Raw genomic sequence first — 23,016 nt, forward strand, 5'->3', positions numbered from 1 at the left:
ACAATTTCATGGATGCGAATAAATTTGATAAATACTGGTTTCAGGGTAATCCTGAACAGTGCGACGTACAAAGCGTCCAGCTTATTGAAAACAAATGTTAACGAGTAAAGTTTCCAACAACGACTGTAAACACAAGTACGTTTGCCCTAACTCTACTCCGAACCAAACAGTCCATTCGAATGTGAGCTTCTAGAAACATCTGAAATACTCCCGGCAGGGGATTATACCTTCACTTCCAGGTGAACGCATTTCGAATCGGCGTGACTTTAATTACGCACAGTCATTCGTCAACCGGTTGGCGCATCGGAGTTGATTAGAAACAACTGCTGCGCCGGCGTTGGCGTTACGTTGTTGAGCGATTGTATGGATTGCATTAAAATGGACCGAGAGCGAATTCGTCACGCTTGCCGAGCCGTCCGTTCATCAAGTCACTTTCAATCCGCAGCACACTGTACCGTACCTCACAGAAGGAAACGTCTGTCTGTCTGTCTGTCCGTCGGTCTGTAATTGAGAATTGCTGTGACCCAAGGGAGCAGTAATTTCTCGCGCGGATAATGAGCCAATTAAGTAAGAGTACCAGAAAGCGCCAGAGATATGATGCTGAATGTGCTGAAGCTACTCACAAAGTACCAGCTACCGGTCATTATGGAGTCATGGTGGCATAATGTACCAACAGTTGCATAACTGGGGTGCAATTGATGCTTGTGCTAAGAAAATATTTTTTTTGCAGGGAAATGGAGACGGAGAAGATTTAATTTGTTTCTGATGAAGGTTTTGTTTTGAGCGAAGATAGTCGAGCACGAGAAATCTCACAACCTAGTTTCACCACTATCAGAGCAGTATATTGTTACAGTTCTTTTATGTTTCAAAAGTACTTATATTCCACATCAAAAGATGTTTGATGGTCTACAAGGACACACACTGAAGAAGCATTGAATATACGCATATGATAAAAAATAAATAAAGAGATAAGAATATCATGCTCTCTTTGCTACTTGAAGTGCATGGACAAGAACTTCGCCTTCAAGAACCTTCATGTGTTTTAAGACAATCATTTATATTTATCCAAGGAACCCGATAAATTTACGTGAATAGTACCGTGTTTCCTTTCACTTACCATAGCTTGCTCGATCTTGTTGTCAATTGCAACTGCACTCGTTCCAGATGCACTGAAAATAAAAAGAGAAAAAAGCTATTAATTCTGCTTCTGTTGAATTGCACTAGTTGACGGGTTGTGACATTTGTGAAAAAAATCAAAACACTGTATGTAATATATATTACAAAACACGCCTAAGTATTTGTTGTCGTAGCAACTATCTATGTGACTGCTTTTGAAATTTCCCCTTGTCGAATGAAAGGCGTCCTTCTGGAGAGAAATGCCATAAGACCGTCGAAAATAATTGGTCCTAAAAATGCAGCTCTCCGAATCCGAAATAGGATTTCTCCCCGCCAATTGACGTTTGTCTTATTCGAACCAACATGTTTATGTTGCTTCGATAAATTCAACAGCATGATGAAAGTGTTTAGATCTATATAAATTATACAGATGAAGCACAAGTCAGCCACCTGTACCAATTGATTATCATGTTGTATGCTAATGAAATGCGTGAATTTGTTTACACATAACATGATGATGGTAATACAATTATTTTGTACAGAACAATAGCACAATTAGTTTTGCTGTCATATGATTTATAAATACTAAAAATTCTTTCTGATCGAGTCCAGATCACATGACTGGTTTACCTACAGTTCGGGACCGATGAGTGAACTAATCATAAATTAATTCATCTGTCCTATATGAGGAAAAAATAATTGTTATGTTGAAGACTGCCAAACTTTAGATATCTTTCGAATGTAAAATGTAAATTTTTATTTAATCATCAGTTCAGTAATAAAAGTTCGCAACAGTATGTCGCCTACTCTATGTAAATATAGTTGAACGAAGAACGATAACAGTCTATTTGCATTTTCAATTTATATGGAAAAAATCGTAAACCTCTGCGATGCAAACGGACATAAAACAATCGCTTTCCAATTCATGATGTCAAGATAGTCATTGGAGATCTCGATGCTCAAATTAACCACAAGCAGAAATTCAGATCCGGATATTGGAAGATTCACGAGCATACGAACTTAAACGATCTTAGACTTGTTGACTTCACCGCCACTAAGAAGAATATGGTTATACGAAGCACTTTTAGCTTCTGATACAGCTATATCTGTACTTAACCAGGAAGTTCTGGAAAACCAAGTCGATTAAAGAACTATGTGTGATAAGATAGCAACCGAAAACAATAACTAGCGTTATCGTCTAATTTCGTGATCAATCGATTGTACAGTCAATTTTGGTGAAATCAACTTATTTGACATTGGCAGCGAGCGAAAAACAACTTTAGGCACATACCAGTTTGAACTGGAAGCTGAGATAATGGAACGTGCGATGCGATAACAGAAAAAGTTGGACCAACTGCCTAAGAAGCGTAAGACAGTAATACTGGCTGAGGTTATTCGGAATGTTGCGTGATCACGGCGATTGAAGATGCTAACGATAATCAGTAGGGACCTGAGTTGGTGAGAAAATACGGGAAGCCATGCATATGAAAGCAGTCGTCGGAAATGCAGCGAACAGTGTCCAAGGGTTTGTGTAACGAGCTCGGAGTTTCCAAACAGCCGGTGCCAAGGACCATCTACGACGGTGTATAGAAGAATTGAGTGTGGAGGAGATTTGCAGAGATTTTCGGTGAACTCAGTAGAGGAAACCGAAGAGAGTTGAAACAAAGGAAAGTTCAAACAAAGTCCATTTCTAGCAAAACCATATCATTAGGAATTTTTTCAAAAATACTTTTGTTAAACATATAGGAAAGATATACAACAAAAGTACTTTGGCCAGATTTATATCGGCTTGGTTTCGCTAGCAATGGGCGTTGTTTGAACTCTCCTCGGTTTCCCCTATCTGGAAAGTAGCCAAAGCTGGATAGGTGATATGAACGGAACTCGTTGCAAAATTGACGGACAGCAACTCGGCAAAAGATTTTCACTTCGAACCCGAGGAAAACAAGACAAAAAGTAACGCCAAATTTTAGATGAATTTTAGATAAATTTTTCCATAGTTTCGATTGGTTTCATTTAAAGTCCAATTGATTTTAGTTAAATTGAAACAAATTTTAGTGACATTCTAATACGACTTTATTAAAAATCTAGGTAAATGTGAGTTTCAGTTTTCCAAAATTTTCGCGAAATTTTATTACAAATTTTGTTAAATTTCAGTTAAATTTTAATTAAATTCAAGTTTACTTTTTGCAAGATTCTGGTTAGATTAAAGATAAAAACTAACTATTACTAAATCCCAATTTATTTTAGTTGAATTTCGGTTGAATCTTTGGTATAATTTTCGAATTATTTTCAATTTATTTTTATTTTAGTAAAATTTTAGTTGCATTTTGGTTTAATTGGGTAACATTTTAATTACATTTTAGCTAGCTAGTTTTTAAGAAAATTTTAGTATTTGAGAAATTTGTGTTTAAATTTAAGGCAGGTTCTTCGTTCGTACTATGACTCTCAGACAGTTCGGATGTTTTTTATAATTTGGGTGCGGTGCGGCTTCGTTTTGTGTTTTATTTTCAAGGCCACATTCCTCAGCGTTTTGTCCACGCAGTGAGAATCGAACAATAGCCAGCTATATAAACTGGACTGGAGTATCGTGGGATACAAATATAAAGAAAAGTGATCTCTTACTTTTATTTAGTGCTTTTTCCCGTCTGCGCGGGTGCTGACCCCGTGCGTTAACGGTGTCGATGGCGCCCTTCCCAGCTAGCTGGAGGTGATAGGCTCTCCCCGATCCAAAAAAAAATCGAGAGCTATCGACCGGTCCCATTGTATATTTTAAAGATTTTGAAAGACCTGACAGAACGGTTCTCGGCTTCTCCGACAAGGTAAGAGCCGAGATGACTAATTCAAAGTAGACAAACGATACTGCTGCCTGCGAGCGGTGTATGCGGGACTATTATGTGTATATTCCAGTAGTAAGGGTACAGTCTAAAGGCGACATCAACGATGAGTTTGACATGTGAGGATCTGCTGCAGTACGCTTACTCCAACCGGTGAAAATACTTGATTGCACGCGTTTGCATTCAGTATTAGTCGCGGGGGGATGAAAACATACTTTAGCTAAGGGGGGTGCTTTAGAAGCTGACATTTATGAAATACCAATTTCTTTCAACGAATTAATCATCAGAGAACCCTCGAAAGCTGGCAATTTTCGTTAAGAAATGGGAACTTTCGGAAACATTCGATAGTCCCTAAGGTATCGACGAAAGCTTGGTTCAAGGGAATGGGTGTAGGTCGTGACTTCTTTCGTGTGATGTCCCAACTGATGTCAAACTATTACACGCTGGATGAACATCCCCGGCGTATTGGGCTCGTGGATAGTGGTATATGCGCTTGTTGCGACGGCTATCACGATATCGAGCACATTGTCTGGGCGTGCACCGAGTACAGCTCCGCCAGGTCTCGACTAATGTTTACCCTCCAGGCCCGAGGAAGACCACCCGAATAGCCGGTTCGAGATGTTATGGTAAGTCCCCCATATGTCCCTCATCTATCTATTCCTGAAATAAATCAATATAAGAATTTATCTTCTCATTTTTCTCCTTCTCAGAAGTCTCCTGTTCTGCTTTGTGTCTCCCACTCGCATTAGAGCGTTATACGTGATTCAGTTTTGAAAAACCGTAGAAATACGATATTTTGAATCAGATTCGACTGATTCTCATTAGCTTTACCAGAATTTCTTTTCCTGTGGGACATCACGTTTGACTAGGTGTTTGCTCAGGAACATAACGGCTTCCGGTTTTCAAGATAGCTTAATTCCGGCGCTAGCTGAATTCGGCTCTATGTTAGTCTCGGATTCTGATAAAATTGAGTCGAAACACACACTTCATAACTAAATTTAAGATCTATCTATGATGTTCTCAGACACTTTTGAATATACATACTATTGATAATTACAAATCAATTCGCTGCGCATGAGAAATCTTTACATCATCGAAGCCTTAAATGAGTAAGGTCCATTTACAAAACTGAATAAATTGTATTTCAATTCGTTGGGAAATGAGAAGAGAATTGATGACAGATTCAATCATCTTTACTAACTACTTAATCTATTTTTTTCATTTCTATTGAATGTTTTGCAATTTTTAAAACTTTTCTTGCCAGAAAAAAAAATTATTTAGATAATTTTTAGAATTTAATTTATATTAAACTTTCTTGAAAAGCACATTTGGATGTTTACGATTTTTGGTTACTCGATTACGCTCGGTAACACAGCTGATCAGTAAATTAAGCTGACAGGAGCGAACAAACATTGCACAGTAACCATATGAGAGTAGAAGCTGATAGCAATTGACATCGAATAGAAATGATCAAAGCCCGACCCACCCCGAAGCCAACATGTTTTTAGTTTAATTAGTTTTTTAGCCTCCGGGATGCACCGCCGCTTGTACTATGGAAGCCCTCGATCCCCCCGCAACAGTCCAGCTACTGCAGCCAGCGTTCACCAGTCGTCCCGGTCCAGTGTGCGGGAGTGGAAAAAGGATCTTCCAAACTGCATATTGCGGCGGCAAGCATCCATCTATTTCGAAACCTTCTACCACCGAAATGTTCATCGATTCCAGCTCACCGTCAATTGCGCAATGTTCCTATCGGTATCAGACTCCGCCTTTCATGCCAGTGACCCGCAGCCGTTCAGGAGTGGTACCTAGTTAAACTGCATTGAGTACAACCCTCGGTTTCCCGTTTTCCCGGTCACCGGGACGCACACTGAGGAAGTCCTGAGGAAGCCCTTAGTCCCCCCATCACAGTCGAGCCCTTCCAGCCAGCGACCAACAGCCGTCCCGGTCCTGTGGTAGAGTAGGGACGAGGGGTCTTCCGCAAACCTACAGAAGACAAGTATGAAGCATCTGTGAGCTCTTTTTTGCTTCAAAACTCTTCGAATTCCAGCCTTGGACAACGACGGGACAAGCTGCTACTATACTACCAAAACGTTGGTGGTATCAATTCAACCGTTGAGGAATATCGCCTTGCAGTCTCCGATAACAGTTTTGATATCATCGTCTTCATCGAAATGTGGTTAAACGATGACTTCCTTTCCAGACAGGTGTTCGGTACTGGATACGAGGTTTTTCGTTGCGACCGGAACCTTAAAAATAGCTGTCAATCTACTGAAGGTGGTGTATTAGTAGCAGTTCATCGCAGCTTGAAGGTACGAGTTGTTGAGAAGACTTGCTGAGATTGCCTCGAACAGGTCTGGATGATAATCGAGCTTGATGACCGTAAGTTGTACGTCCCACCAGACCGAGTGACATCGAATATGTAGACGCACACTGCAGCTCAGTTTTTGCCATTCTCGAAGACGCTAAATCGATTGATGAGAAGATCGTACTAAGAGATTTCAATCTCCCCAGCATTTCGATGAAAATTTTTTCCCGCAATGAATTTCTTTACCCGGATTCCGATCACTCCGTTCATCACTGAGGGGCGGCGAAGCTTCTTGACAGCTACAGCTCAGCCACGTTACCACAAATTAATCCTATTGCCAACGAGAATAACCATCACCTTGATCTTTGTTATGTCAGCGATCAGGTTTCTGCTACATCAGTAGTGATGGTTCCCTCTCTAGTGAAACCAGTAGCACATCACCCACCATTAATCGCCACGATCGATCGCACCCTGGCGCCCGATTACAATGTTCATCCGGTCCTCGTCTCATAGGACTTCCACAAAGCTGATCATCGCAGTGTCGCAGACCTCTTCTCCACTCTCGATTGGCTAAATATTCTGGACCTCAAAGATGTTGATACCGCATTCCACACATTTTGCAACGTTTTCGGTTATGTTATTGACAGGCACGACCCAAAGAAAGTTCATCATCAACAAACCGGCCCTCCTTGCCAAACGAGCACGATGCGACGGCTGAAGTCCATTAAGAGAGCTGCTCTGCGAAGGTTTACTAAGTATCGCACAATCCCACTTAGAAACTTTTACGTCAGCCACAACCATGCTTATAAACAAGCTAATCAAGATTGTTTCTTTCAATACCGACAAAACATTCAGCGAAATTTCAAGTCGAACCCAAAACATGACTTTCCACGGCCGCGCAGCTACCACATCCCAGGATATGCGCAGACTTTTTTTCGGAGAAATTCGCGAATGTGCTCACTGATGAGGCCTTAACAGTTGATCAAATTGAACTCGCTGTTAGTCAAGTTCCGGTCGTGAGCCAAACTCTAAGCGCTATCGATGTCAATGAAACGAAGATTAACAGAGCTTGTTCTCGGTTACAATCGTCTTTCAATTTGGGACTCGGCGGCTTCCTTCAGTACTTTTGAAAAGGTACATCGACGTTTTAACGACTCCACTTCTAGGCATCTTTCGAGCATCTCTTGCCAGTGGCATTTTTCCATCCTGCTGGAAGTCCGCGAACATGTTCCCAGTCCATAAAAAGGGTAATAAGCGAGACATCAATAATTACCGTGAAATTACTTCAGTTGTTCGAGCTGGTGATCATGGAACCTCTTCAGGCTCACTGCAAGCAGTACCTGAATGACGATCAACATGTTCTGAAGTTCTGAAGACTCCACACCTGTCCTTCGCAGACGATCTCAAGATGTTTCTTCTCATCCGCTCTACTGAAGATTGTAGATTACTCCAAAGACAGTTTGAAACCTTCGTTGACTGGTGTAATATGAACCGTATGTGTGTAATTCCAAAGAAGTGCTCGGGGATATCGTTCTCACAAAAAAGACCCGCTTTGTTTTAACTACCGTCTACTGGATACTGAAATTGAACGCGTTAGTCAGGTGAAGTATCTAGGAGTGATACTAGATTCGCAGCTTACGTTTAAACAGAACGTCTCCTATACAGTTAGCAAAGCATCTCGAATGCTGGGATGCACGGACATTTATTGTCTCAAATCGCTGTACTGCTCTATGTCACGGTTGATCCTGGAGTACTGCTGCGAAGTTTTGAATCAAAACTATAACAACGATATTGAGAGAGTTGAGTCTGTGCAACGACGATTTTTACGTTTGTGCTTCGTAGGTTGCCGTGGAGAGATCCCGCCTGTCTGCCAAGTTACGAAATTAGTTTGGAATCCATGCTTGTTTGAAGGAATACAGCAAGGGCTTTGTTCGTTGCTGATACTTTGCGAGGTCATCTGGATTGCCCAGCCATCTTGGAACAAATTAACATAAATGTCGCACCTTGAACAACGCGTAATAACCTCATGCTCCGATTGCCATTTCGACGCGCTAAGCATAGCATGCACAGAACCATTACTGACCTAAGAAGGATCTTCAACCGAGTCGCATCAGCTTTCGACTAGAATTTGTCTCGCCCAAATCTACATCTACGATTTTCCAGAACCTTTAACGGACCAGTTAATTTGGACTGATTCCTTCATAGCTGTTTCTTTCACTGTATTGTAATTATTTTGATCAAAGTTTGTAACGATTTGACTGTTAGCAATAAGTTTAGCATTAAGACATCAATGGGGCTTTGAATTGCCTGTTGGTGTAAATATGACAAATACAAATACAAATGGAAATACCTACAGCGAAAAACTTAAATCCAAGAATTAGAAATTTGAAATGCAAATTCGACCCAAGATGTAAAATCCCCGAAAAAAAACTTTAGTCGGATTCTGGTGAGGTCCGAATTCCGGCCTCAAAAACCCTAACCCGATCTCTTTTAGTAGTGGTAAATAATCTGAAAGAATAAATCCACGCCTGTTTTCCAACCAAAATCGTCAATGTTGGCTAAATTTTTCCTACGGAAAAATTGAGATTCGCAAGCTTTTAATTAATAATGATCGGTGAGATTAAAACTCTCGTATATCCGCAATATCGGATTTCGATCTGCGGCACGATAGTTTCTGCTGTAGTACGTACTACGAATCGCAGCTACAAGTAAAATTTACTAAATTCCATTAGCATAGAAGCCCAACAAACTTGCTTTCATATTAGTCCGACCACCACCGCAGAATGCTTGAATGCGAAACACAGTGGTCAGACAGACCACTTGAGGTACTCAGCATGTAGGCCACATTACCACAGCATGAATTGCCGTTTCAAATTTCCCTCGTTCGACGATGGCGAATGTGCGGAGTATTTAGCGTGCACGCAATACAACACGCAACCATTAATTGATGTTTCTTATGCGAACTTATGCTGGGTTGATCCCCGGAAGGGTTCAATTTACTGGCGAGATCAGTCTAAGGCGATTAGTGTAGAATAGAGACAGCTGTGTTATCTCTTAAAGGTCCACAAAAAAGCGCTGATTAAAAGGAAAATTAAAACTGAAATAAAATTTCGAATCTACGACATGCATACGCACTTTCCTGATTGGGACTCAAACAAACGACGAACTATGGCTTGTTAAGAGTTACAACTAGTCCAAGGAGGTTCCAATTAGAATCGTACCCTTTCGTGTGCTGTCAATTCACTGAAGCAACCTCATTCAAAGGCGCGTCAGACGCACCCGCACTCAGATAGACCGTATTGCAACATATGTGCGGTTGCTGCAAGGGATCGCGTTCTCCCTGCCATGCTTGCAGTCGGTCTAAGTAGTCGGTAATTGGTGCAGCAGTTTTATGGCCTGGTTTTAATTAAAGTTAATTAGCCTTAGTGCGACCTGGAGTAGATCGTTTTCGTAAGTTGTGGTTGCTACCAGGAATTAAGATGAAATAAAGGCACTGTTTTATTTGAGCCATTAAAATTTTAACAATTGCGTTTATATTTTCAGTCAGCTATTTTCGTTGAATAGTCTATGAAAAAGTACAAAGTGCCGCGAAGCCTTTCAACAACTCGATCTAGAACCGTACAAGCACGATTTGAAATGTCACTTTAATTGAAAACACCCATCAGAACTATGTACAACAATTTTCCTATAGTGTGACTAATGGGTTAGTTTAGCGCTTGAGTTGCTAAATATTTCCCCCATTTCCCAACGCTTCGCTGAAAAAGTAGACACAAATAATTGTTCATGGCAGTGGAAATTTACTGCACCCTGACTCGGTTACCACACCGTAGAACAACAGTCGCACTTTTGATGAAAAACGTCCCAAACAAGGCGGCACTTATCTCGCCTGTTTACTTGCCCGGTCGTAAGTTATAAAGGGCAAGCGAAAAAGTTTCTTCAACAACAATAACACCTTCATCGGCCGAGACTGATTTGCGTCACCAAGCAGACCCAACTGTCCGATGTGATTTTTAAGCACATCGAATCGGGTAGCCCGCATGTCGCGCACCAGCCAGGGGAAAATGACACAGCCCTTCTTCTCTTATCAGGAACGACGAGGTTTGCGGCGTTACTTAACGTAATCGCGCTGCCGTCCGGCATTGTGGCACTGTTTGCCTGTTTGACATTCAACATCTGATAAGAAATAAGTGCTTGCAATGGAGGAAAATAAATTAAACTAGTTCAGCGATGATTAAAATCCGCTCTTCGCTCGGATCCGAAATGCCATTCCAAGCGAAATATTCCGCAGAATCCGAGCTCGGCTAGGGAGATAAAGAACCAGTTGCTGCTGCTGCAGATTGTATTGGTTCACGTAATTGTACGACGAATGACACGAGTCGCCGCGGTTCAACGTGCGAGGCAAAACGCACTGATAAAGGCGTGTTTACTGTCTATAGCAAAAGATTATATATATATATATACCGGATTTACTGAAGGTCAAATTTTATGCCGATTCCATACCGGGCACCGAAACCGGTTCGATGAACCGGAAAAAGTTGGATTAAACGATTTCCTGAAATGTTTATCCATGCAGTTAATTTATAAAAATGAAGACTTGTTGAGCAAAGATTTTTTTACAATGGCTCATAATAGGAGAAGAAATGCTCGATGGTTTTCGATCATTATCTCACTTTTTGAGATTTTAGTATTTAGATGGCTTTGACTTGACATCGACCATAAGATCTTATTAGTGTCAAACATGAATTTGAATCTTATTTTTTAGGGCTGTTCTACTGGAGCTGTAGAGCTGTGTCACCGGAAGGGCTGCCTGAATCACTCACTACAATTGCAGGCGAAACGGAAAGTGTCACCCAGTAAAACACTACTTAAGACCAATTGCAGCTATCTGTGAGTCTGATTGTGATATTAAGTGTGCGGTTCAGATGTTGGGGGCATAGCCCTAGTAACGATTGAGGTTTTATGGCATTCTTTAAGCCATTCTTAAAACTTCGGATGCACTAGTAATGTGCCTTTTAACACCAGAATTGCTACTTGGGAAGAACTTTACAATCGCGTGGGCATGAACATTTATTTGATCACGTTTGAGACCGCTTTGATTAGATTATAAGTGCTATAGCGTTGACTAAGTCATCGGGGACTTTTGTGTTTGTGAAATCTTGGGCGTGATCGCGATTACGTGTTCGTCTTTGAGTATCATCGTGATGGTCTCGAGCGTTTGTATGTTAACGTGTTCAATCGCGTGGGTGTTTGTACGTCGCGTGTGCTAGCGTGTATGTAACTTCGCATGTATAAATTTGATTTTGATCCGCATGTTCGCGTGAATTCTTGAATGATTGCGCGGACCGTGAAACTGATACTTAATTTCCAGTGCATGGTACAAATACTAGATGTCCTGCTCATGTCGCCATGAAACATGTGGCATAGTGGATATGAACGACGTGTTTTTCTTGCATTGGTCCAACTGAAAGCATGCACCTAGGCTGCTAGGACCGAGGGTAGAGAAATCTCAAGGTTTCGACGAATTGTGTGCGTCTTCTTCAGGGAAGACTATATTGCGGAATAACAGAGTAGAAATTTTTTAAATTTAATAATTAGAATTACATGTTACAAGAACTTACAAAAACTTATTATCGTTCCTCGTTAATATCACTGACATGTAAGTGGATTGTCAATATATGGGGATTTTTCTTCTGGCACAAACGGTACAAATAATACACAATAAATTTGACGAGCTGTACATTCACTTTGACGAGCTGCACATAAACTTTGACGATCTATTTAAACTGAATCTGGACTTTCTGCCATAACGATGAAATTACACATTTGATTAAATATTCTTTGGCTATGATCGATCTTGTTTAAAGTCGTTACTTAATGACCGTGTTGGAATCATGTTTCAGATATCTCGGGCGTCGGTGTGCGTGGATGATCGCGAAGGAAGCAAGCGTTTGTATGTTAACGTATTTGTCGCGTGTGCAATAACTAATAACTTTTTTTAAACTTCTTTAAGACCTGTTTTTTGGCGATCTGGTCGGCGTGGATTGGAAAATTATTCAAAACTTTGTAGATTTTAGGGCATTATTATAGTAGTTTCATAATTACCACTAAAAGCTTAAGTGCGGGTTAGTAGAAGAATTTCCGTCCATAGATTTCTTCAAGCCATGAACAAGAGTAACAATCAAATAGACCAGCTGTTGTTGATTATTTTTGTTATAAATACTAGACATTTTTTTTCTTCCCACTGCCTGCCATCGCAATATCAGTCCAAGGTTTCCATTGTCAACCGGATCAGTAAGATCCTTACGGTTCCAGCCTGACCGCCACACAGGCAGCAGGAGAGCATTTTGTTACCAATTTTGTTCCTCAAGGTAGTACGCTTGGTCCGTTACTGTTTACACTGCTCGTGAATGATGTGGTTTTCATCTTGATGCGTGGAGGAAAACTGTTCTTTGCTGACGACTTGAAAATATTTCTAGTTATAAAGAAAGAAGCTGATTGCCGTGAGCTACAGTATCTCGTTGATAACTTCTACAGTTGGTGTAAAAGAAACATGATGGTTCTTAGTGTTGCTAAATGCTTTGTTATCAGCTTTCATCGAACGAGGAACATGTTTACTTTCAACTACAACATCGCTGGAACTCAGCTGCAACGCGTTGACCATGTAAAAGATTTGGGCGTCATCCTAGATGAAAGGCTAAAGTATACCCATCACTTCTCAGCGATCATTGACAAAGCTAATCGTCTACTAGGTTTTATGTTCAAAATATACAAAATATTTATTCGATATGCGTTACGTCAATTGCCTTGGAATGATCCGCTGAACTTGCCACCATATGAAGACCGTTGTCGATTATTAGGACTAGGCCATAGGCACGCCTCGCAAGCCACCTTCGTATCTGAGCTTCTTCTGGCTGAATATGATGTTCCCGATCTCCTATCGCAAATTAACCTGTACGCACCAACCCGTGTCCTTCGTCCTCGAACACTGCTACATACTGAAATGCGCAGCACTAACTACGCTGCCAATAGCCCAACATTAGCAATGGTCCATCGCTTCAATGATTTTACGGACACCTTCGACTTTGCCATTAGTTCTGCACAGTTTCGGAACCGTTTGTTGTCAATTTAGGTTTATTATGTATAGTTTAGTCATAGTTATAGTTCATTACGACTCAGTGTCAGATGGACTGAAATTGTTTAAATTTAAATACGAATACAAAAGTGAGGGTTTCCAATCATTCTTCAAATTGAAACAAGCAATGGCACGCGGCACGTACAGAACTAACACTTATCTTCCTTAGATCCTATCTACCACACGGAACACGCGTCCTTGGTCTGCCAAAGATTATTTAGTATTTTGTCATCTTCGGGAGTCCTGGCATGGGACACTTCTAGTTTAAAAGAGTTCCAAACCAGGGGTCATTGCAATATCCCGGAGGATTTTGAATCTTATTTTATTACTATATTAATAATAAAATCATATATAAGTCACAAATCGCGTAATATGATCAAATGGGAATTTTTTGAGGCTAGTTTAAAAATAACCCGAGAAAACAGAACTAGAAAACAGAACAGGGTACCGTAAACAGGGATGACTTCGATCACCTTTCATAATCAGAAAGGTCAAATGGACGTTGTTAGACGTCCGTCACAAGATAAAGTTTCTCCCACAGTTAATTTCATCCTTAGAACTCGATCGGATCGTATGTGTGTTTTTTCCAGACTAAAGAAAAAATCTCTTTACCTTCACAATAATTCACATAACCTGATGCAACAATATCCAACCGTGACCCAGGTTCGTCCGGATAAGCTTAGAGTTAAAGTGTCCAGTCCAGGCATAGGCAAATAAGCAAGTGAAGTTACAACACTGCAGTCCCTTTGTGGAATTTTCACCTCTATTTCAACAGACTTCAAAGCAGATTATTAGCGCACATTGCATGGCTAGTGCTACTATCCTACTGACACTAATAATCCGTCCTGATCGTGACTCGAACATGTGACGCGTGGTTTATGAGGTCAGTGTCACACTCTCTGAGCCGCTGCACAAGGCAAATGAAATTGTTTCTTGAAAAACTTTCTAGGAACCAGCGCTGTGTCTACGTGCCACCTCACGAAGCAGAGATCGACGGTGTGGTCAATGACCAAAGCGAACATTTACTAGCGTATGATATTAGCCGTTTTGAAGACCTTTTAATTCAATCAGTGAATAAATTTGATTCTAAGCAATTACGTTCAGTATTCATCGCAGATGATGGAACCGAATGATATTATTAATCAAAGTTGTTAAGGATAGCTTACGCCGGGTTCACTTTGTCGTCTTTTTCGACAAGCTTCGTCTGTTTGTTCGTCTATTTATAGCACAGGTCGTGATTGCTCTACTTGGACTGACTGGTTTCTGCATTAAAAATTTAAAAATGATCCTAATTCGTAAGGTCCTTATTGTTGTCTGAAGAGTCTGTGCCTACTCCGTGATTGACCAGAACAAGCGAAATTGCTCAGAGATTTAACGAAAGGGTCCCGGAAGTAGCTATCCATCCTCAATGTGCACGTTTCGAGAGTTCTATACTTTGAAATGCCAATGACGGCACCGGCCACGTCCTTACAGTCATCGAGGAAGGGAAGAAATGTTAGAGTAACAAACGTTGTTCTGGAGACCGTGTATCCCTGTGCATCTTCACGTTTGCCGCGGGAGGGAGTTATTGTTAGTGGGGTGCGGTAAAGGGTTACACAAATCTGGATTCACCTTGATGAGTGATACTATCTATGCACCTCTTAGTAGTGTTATCATGTGTTTCTTGCTTTGGGCAGCCGGCTGTCGAGAATTTGATAGGTTTATTGTTTATTGAAATAATTTTGAAATGTTCGGTTTGTAGAAAAAAGAAGTCGGCAATGTTGCTTATGTTTGATTGAATCAAACGGCATATGAACGGTTTTATTATTCCTTGCTTTTTCATTCTGGCGAAACACGGCATTCCAAAAACAATACAAAATAACGAAAAGCGATTATTTTTAGTGTCTCGAGACATTTGTCGACATATCTATGTATTTAAAGGTTTCGTAAAAATGCATTATTTATCATGTATAAATTTTGGTACTATTATTAATGACAATTGTGTACCGGCATCTTTCTCCGCGGACGATTAATGCTTATGATCGCCCGTAGTTGCTACTCCGTAATTGACTAGAACCATATTAGGTTGCAAAATGTTCAATGAAAGAACATGCTTGGGAATAACATGATGAGTCACATTGTACAATCTGATCCGTGCATTCTGATCAATACCGACGCCGGCCACATCCGAGTGCAGATCTTCTGGGAAAGGAAGGAATGTTAGTCCAATACATGTTGCTACTAGACACCGAGGAATCCTCTGCATCTCCACATGTATCACGGGAAGGGGATAGCTGTTAGTAAGTGTGCCAATAGCGTTATCATGTAATAATTGCTCTGGGCAGCCGGCTGCCGAGAATTCGGGAAATTTATCATTTGTTGTATTAATACGATTAGCAAAATAAGCAACTTGAACTCCGGGTAGCCGGCTATAAGGAGCACTGCTTATATTTTTTAATAATATTCGATAACGCGACGATTTTTTCGTGGTTTTTATCGTGTCGGTGCTGATTTTGTATCAACGAAAGTATTTCCTATTTTCTATATCGGATTGTTTGTGAAATACACGTATACGAACGATTATATCGAACATTGAAGGGAAATACAGAGGATCGTTAACCTGATGCACGGGCTTGTTACCAATAACGGAACTTGAAATTAGAATCATTAAAACAGACGCGGTGAATTTTCAATACGTATTGACCTGCGATTATCGATACCAGTCAAATCAAAGTCCCATTGGAGCCAACCTCCGAACAACTATTCATTTTTACGGTATTGTCTTCTCGGCTAGATCCGTTCGCACCCTCACATTCTGCCACTATCGGCGGAAGGCCAATAGACTTAGACAAGACCATGCGTATTCCCCACGCGCATTAAGCACCCACTAGATTAGTTTCCTAGTTGGTCTAATAAACACATAACAAACAAAGAAACTAGTTTGCTCAATCTAAAGGAATATCAGCTCGATTGACATCAACCGGCGGATATGTGTTTCCCCTTACAATGCCATCAAATAAAAGAACATTTAAAATAATATACCACAAAATATGTGCAAATCAGAATATTAAGAAATGAACTATTTATATTAAAATAAGATCGGAAAAAAAATAGTTGTAGAATCGAGGTGGTTCATTTTAAAAAATTGCACTGCTGGTGAATCACTTTATAAAAATAAGTGATATAAGGGACGCGGACGAAAATAGCCGACCACCGCTAATTTGGAAGAACATTGTTATTAAAACTACAAAATTCAATCTTATCACTGATTAAAGTCGTTATCATTAAACTAATGGGATATGGGATTTAGCATGATCTCCGATAAAGTTTCTTGCAGCACAACCACTTCAAATCAGATTATAACGAACAGATTCATATAAATGGAATACAATAAAGCCAACTGACGTGCTAACCAATGCTGATATAAAATCAGATTTTTGAGCTTTAACAACCTTTTTTAATAAAATTCACAAAACCGATTTTACACACTGGAACCAGCGAATATCATTATGGACTGAGGTCCTGGACCTCCGTTGGAAATAAGATACGCTGAACCGTGTATAGCGTGTTTCCAAAGTACCGGATGTTGATAGAGTCGATGTAATGGATAGAAAAACCGGGCAATAAAAGAGATCGTCAAAAAAGCCATGGCAGTTTCATAGGGGTGGGCCTCAACCATCCGTCATCCATCGCTGTATTTTATTACACACAACACGCCCTACGCTTAGTACTATCATGCGGCTCAAATTGCAAATCGAACCGTTGATAGTGTGAGGTATTTTCAACAAGTGCTTTTGAAGGCATTGAAAATGACTAAATACCAACACAGACAGTAAGAAACAAAGAGGATTTTTTTCTTTATTTCGGAGCAGAGAAAAGCCTGCTGGAGTGGAGATTTTTGTCTTAATAAGCGAGCAGAAATATTTTAATTTCTTTCGTCGTATCCAACAGACATTATTAATTTTAGGAACTGCGTCATCCATTTTCACGTACGTATTTTTTAACGCTTGGAAATTCGCGTTAATGGCTCTCTAAACGAGAAGCCGCCTGTGCTCGAATACGATTCCGCTGGAGTTTGTGAACGTGCCTGAAACATATAATGCTTCTTTAGGCGGTAATGAGTGGCACTGGAATCAAACGGTAATGGTCTACATCAACATTACTTACCCTTAAAAAATAAGCCCTAAACATGTTGATATTAAAAAGCACCGCCGCTAAGGTCCAAACAAATTAAAAATCAACTGCCCCCTTATTATCAGAAAGGGAATTGAAAAAGCGAAAACTTTTGAACATTTTCATTCTCAAATGTAACACGGAAATTGTTGCTTATCTTGCCTATGAGAGCCCTCGTCTTTTTGATGCTTAACGTAATGTTAGCAAAGAATTAAAACACACCAAAATTCCTTAACCGATCCTTCTAACTCTACAGTTCAACATGTTTCGATTGCTTGAAAAATGAGAATAAGATTTATCGAGACCCTTTAAAATATCCCGCGTACACTATATTGCACCTTGAAACAACATTTCAACGTTGCATCCCACCAGAGCCGAGATCTAAACAGTCACCCAACTTCACAACGCCCCACCACCATCAATCAAAGGAAACGAACGGGTGTATCGCAATCATTAATGACGGTGCGATCAGATTCCCGGACGTGCTGTGTTGGTTGTGAGGTTGCACTGCAAAAATGAGATCATCCTTCAATCACGCAGCACCGCACTGGGTGCTGCTGCTGTTTCCATTCCAGAGCCAGACCAGCAGTCGCAGAGCAGCGATGAAAACAAGCCCCGAGGGTTATTGAAACATTTGATTAACAGCCGAGTTGTTTAAATTATTTTGAATAAATAAAACAGAAAAGGAAGCTTAAACACCTCGTCGGATGAGTGAGGCAGCAAAGATCGCACGAAGCACTGTTCAGTTTTTCTCGAATAAATTAAGTCTGCTGAGTGTTTTCGTTCCGGCCTCAGCCGCCGCAGAGCGCGGGGCAGGAGGAGTAACGATACGGTGGGCTGGGTCATTTTTGGCCACCAGTTTTCGGTCATTCGAAGCGTCTGGGATCGGGACAGAGAGAGAGAGGTTAGAAGACAAGGAAACAACAACGAATTCAATGTTTACACTTTCACAAAAAATGTACATCAGTCGGACAAAGACCTGTTGGTAAATGCGATTGTTTTATGCGCGCATTTTATTGCTTCGGTTCGTGTGTCCGCCGTCGCCTGTCTGGCTTGTGGTGCCGCCGGCCGGCCACGAACAGTCACTATAAGGTGATGTCTGGTTGAAATGAGGTAATAGTTTTGTTATGGCCACCTATTACGGCTTCTCTGTGGTCGTAAAGTCCGGCTTTGTTCACCTAACAGTGCAGCTCAAGCGAAAATAATAAGCGAGCGAATTTCGATTCGACGAACCACTTGAACTTTTTATACTTTAGAAGTATTGTAAAGGAACTTTGGTAAATATTTTACATTTCCTCTCTCGGATTCGGTTTGTTTAGGTTAAAATACACCGTTTTGGTAAAAATCCGGATTAAAATTGGACCTCTATCACTAAAGTTTCTAAACTAGACAATTACCAAACTAAGCCTACAATGTCCCCTTTTTTTAAATCGTTGTGAAGTTTAGGTATTGAAATTCTGAAATATCAACCAAGGTATTGATGTTGTCTAGCATAACTGTACGGGCCGTGGAAACTTAATAATTGTGTCGTGAAAATTTGATATGAAAAATAAAATAATCGTTATAAAACAAATTGTTTTGCAGTGAAGATCCCGAAAAAGATACAATTTCTTCAGTAAAATATTCTGTCCACTAAGGAAATCCAGTGGTGGCCATCTTAGTTAAGAACTTTATAGAAACTTGGTGCCAATATGTATGTGAAGTTGTGCACGAATAGCTTTATCTCATCGCATTAACAGCCAACAAAATATGCCGTCATGTTTTATCTCATCATCTTAATGGCCCATAATGTGCGATAGAGTATACGGCTTAATACTGGGGGCGTAGAGACGTCCTGGTCGTGTGGTAACGGGTGTTTATATGTTGGCGCTTCAACTCGCATTTATAGATTCGAAAGGACTAATATTTTCACTTAAGGCGACCTCTACATCAGTGGCTCACAAAAGGGTGTATTTTAGGATTTTTTAAACATGAAAGCAACAAGAAAAAGAAATTGACTTTTCCAAAGTTTTTTGAATGTCAATGGCGGTTTAATAAACAGTTGCGTGCAATGGGTCGCCGCGGACTATTAAAACTCTATGCATGATTCAGCCCGTAGTTTTTGCCCCTAACAAAAAAATTCTCATTCGAAAGGCTTTTCTTTTTTTTATTTCAATTATAGAGGTTTTAACCATTAGGAAAAATTTATAACCCTATGTGCGGGGTCGGGACTCGAACCCAGGTGCGCTGCGTACAAGGCAATCGATTTACCAATACGCTACGCCCACTCGCTTTTTCTGCACAGGATAGACTAGTATGATGATTGAAAGTTATTTTAGTAATTTTTACTAATGTACTCGATTTTTCAGACTTCTTATTAGCAGTAAGTGCTTTACAAGGTTATTCATTGTAAAATGGGATTTTTAAAAACATTTTTAGTTCAGTCTGCTCCCAATTAAATTATCTAAAAAACACCGTTTTTTGCAATCGTGCAAGAAATTTTGAAAACCATGGTTGTTAAACAATGGGCTTTTAAAATATTTAGAAGCGAAAAAAATAAATTAAAGGAAACTTACAGGTATGGGATGTTAATCAGCTAACTCTAAAACTTTGTGAGAATTTTCCCTGAAATTAATTTAAATGATTGAAGCAAAAAAAAACGATTTTTTTATATTGCCTTAGGGTCTCCTTATCAGGCAACTTAAAAAATCTTAATCATCGGAACATCGCAGATGTAGATTTCTGCAGTTTGTATTATCGCGAGTGATACGAGCGTTTGTATGTTAACGTGTTTTATCATGTGAGTGTTTGTATTCTGCGTAAGCCAACATGTATGTAAATATGTATAAATTTATTCGCATGTTTGTTTGCCGTGGTCGGTGATTCCTGTGCATATTTTCAGATATTCCGTTCAGATATTAGAAGAGAGTGAGTTTCCCTACTATAGTTATCAGCTATGGCTAATTGAAGTCTGTTTTCTAGTGTATAAGAGCTCGTCTTCCTGTGTATGTTCGGACATGAGACCGCGTTTATAAATTTAATGTTTGTCTGATTGTGGCCGTAAGTTTGTGTGGATGATTGCATGTTCGCGTAATCGGTTTGTATTATCGCGAAGAACACGAGAGTTTGTCTGCTAACGTGTTTGATCGAATGAACGCGTGCTAACTTGGCACTTCCAGTGTAATAATTTGTTTGAATCATCATGAAACCGATTGCCTATTCGCGTGGGCTGTAGCTCTGATATTTACTTTTGAGTGTACGATTCAAAAGCTAGAAGAGAGTGAGTTCCCCCATATCACTAATGTTACGGGCTATGGCGCCCTAAAACTTTTTTAGTGCATATGACTTTGTTTTTTTTTGTTGAGTATGATCCAACCAAAGGCCCGAACCTAGGCTACAATGCAATTGGTCGATCAGACCGGACTAAGTCGCAAAATCTTTAAAAGTGAGCAAAGGATAGCAGAGGATAAAGATTGTCTTCAGGTATATTCGACTTTTTCCAGAATTGCAATATGTTACATTTTGCAAGAATTATGACAAATATTAATTTCGAATTACAACGTAAAGGATGCTGCGATTCAAACTTCAAATTCGCTTTTCTCGAAATCAATACAATGTCACTTAATCCGATCCGACTAAACACCGAGCTGTTCATGATCGCGCGGGAACGGACGTGTGCATATTCAGAGTTGAGACAACGTTTATAAATTCGTCAGCTTCAAAAGATTGTTTTGTTTGACATCAACCGTTACAATTATTATCTGAGAATATTCTTGCAAAGTTTCAGAGTCCAGCTGATTAACATTTCATGCCTGTAAGTTTCCTTTATTTTGATTTTTAGCCTTCTAATAACTTAAACTACGTTTTTCCAAAATTCCGTGCATGATTACAAAAAAATGTAAACGCTTTGTATAGTTATATATTCTGCATAAACTGAACCAAAAATGTATTTGAAAAATCTCAGTTTACAATTATATTAGCGCACTTACTTCTCAAAACGCTCTTCCGAAGAATCGAGCACTTTATGAAAAATGACTAAAATATTCAAAATTTAAACTCTCAATCACCATAATAGTCTGTGCTGTGCAGAAAAACCTACCGAAAAACATTTGAATTTTTTGTTTCAGGTATCTTGCTGTGCAAGGATTTTTATGAATACGCCATTTGTATTTATTTTAGCATTCAAAAACTTTTGTTTTGAATAAATATGTGTTCGAAAATATTCAAAAGATCATTTGTTTCTTTTGTGGTTTCATGTTCATAGAAATCCGAAGTAACACGTTTTTATAAGCCACCGATGAACAATCTTAATCAGCGGGTGCTTTTGTTTGCAAGATCACGGGCGTAGATATGCGTCTATGATCATCGCTATTGCATGTTCACGTTACTGTCCAGGTTTGTATTGTCGCGAAAGACTCGAATATCTATATGTTAATCAAGCTGCTAGTGTGTTACATACATTCGTAAACTGACGGACAAGATTATGGTGCATTCATCCGGGGGAAATGCAGCAATGATAAGTTCCACGCTTGAAATTTACTTCACCCGAATGCCAGTCGAGTATTTTCGTTTCGTTAACTTGTCGCGGGAACTTTCTGTGGTCGTAGGAAGCGGGCGTTCGTATGTTTAAGTGTTGACACCTTTCTTTAACCACATGTGCGGCGATTGTATAACCGCGTGTGCAAGAGCGTTTGCAGATTCACGACTGAGATTATACATTCGTGTGATGAAGCGTTATTTTAATAGGGGCGCTCTTATCTTTGCGAGATCGTGGATGTATTTATGTGTGGATAAGTTCCTTTGTATATTCACGTTCGCATTTATCACACAGTTGTATTGTCGCGAAAAGCTCGAGCATCTGTATGTTCACATATGCGTTTGTATAATCGCGTGGGTTTGTATTTATGTAGGAGTATCTGTAAATAAAATTATATGGTTGTGTATGTGTGTGGGTGCGAGGGAGTGAGTATGTAACACAAGAAATATTAAAGGTTCTATGGATGTACGACATACATGCTACGATATGAAGGCTGTTTTACATTAATCGCAATTTTTTTGATACTGAGTCGACATAATTAATTCTGTAACATAATTTTTGTAATTTGTTCAGTTTTTTCTACAATTTTATCGCGCCACAAATATGCGTTTGAAAAATGTCTTAAAATTTTAAAAAGTCTGACCTTTCAGTCAGTTTGTGATTAATTGCCAACTATTTTTCTTTTAGATGAGCTTCATTTGTTTGGGGTATTAAATAAACTAAACTGCCCATCTCATCCTCATAAAGTGACTATTTGGTGCAGTTTGTGCACGAATGGCGTAAAAATGATGCTGGGGACAACATCATTTGCGAGCAATATCGAGACATGGGTGAGAATTGGTTGCTTCTAATTTTTTTTGCGCAAGATTTGGAAGACCTTTTGTCTAAATCAAATGGACTTTTCATTGGTCGATTGTTGGCTGTGAGACTGTTAAAAAAGAAAAAAAATCAGAACCGACAC

At 39.8% G+C, this 23,016-nt stretch overlaps 1 protein-coding gene across 2 annotated transcripts in view; it reads right to left on the bottom strand.

Annotated features, from left to right (window-relative positions):
• The window catches only part of LOC131682379 (protein bunched, class 2/F/G isoform), a 449,872-nt gene that overhangs the window by 66,516 nt on the left and 360,340 nt on the right, over positions 1–23,016 (bottom strand). For both annotated transcript variants that reach the window (XM_058963810.1, XM_058963814.1), the window contains one exon: positions 1,118–1,169. In XM_058963810.1, coding sequence (XP_058819793.1) covers positions 1,118–1,169 — 52 coding nt within the window. The remainder of the gene's footprint in view (positions 1–1,117; positions 1,170–23,016) is intronic.

The sequence above is a fragment of the Topomyia yanbarensis genome, chromosome 2, assembly GCF_030247195.1.
Source record: "Topomyia yanbarensis strain Yona2022 chromosome 2, ASM3024719v1, whole genome shotgun sequence".
Taxonomy (NCBI): domain Eukaryota; kingdom Metazoa; phylum Arthropoda; class Insecta; order Diptera; family Culicidae; genus Topomyia; species Topomyia yanbarensis.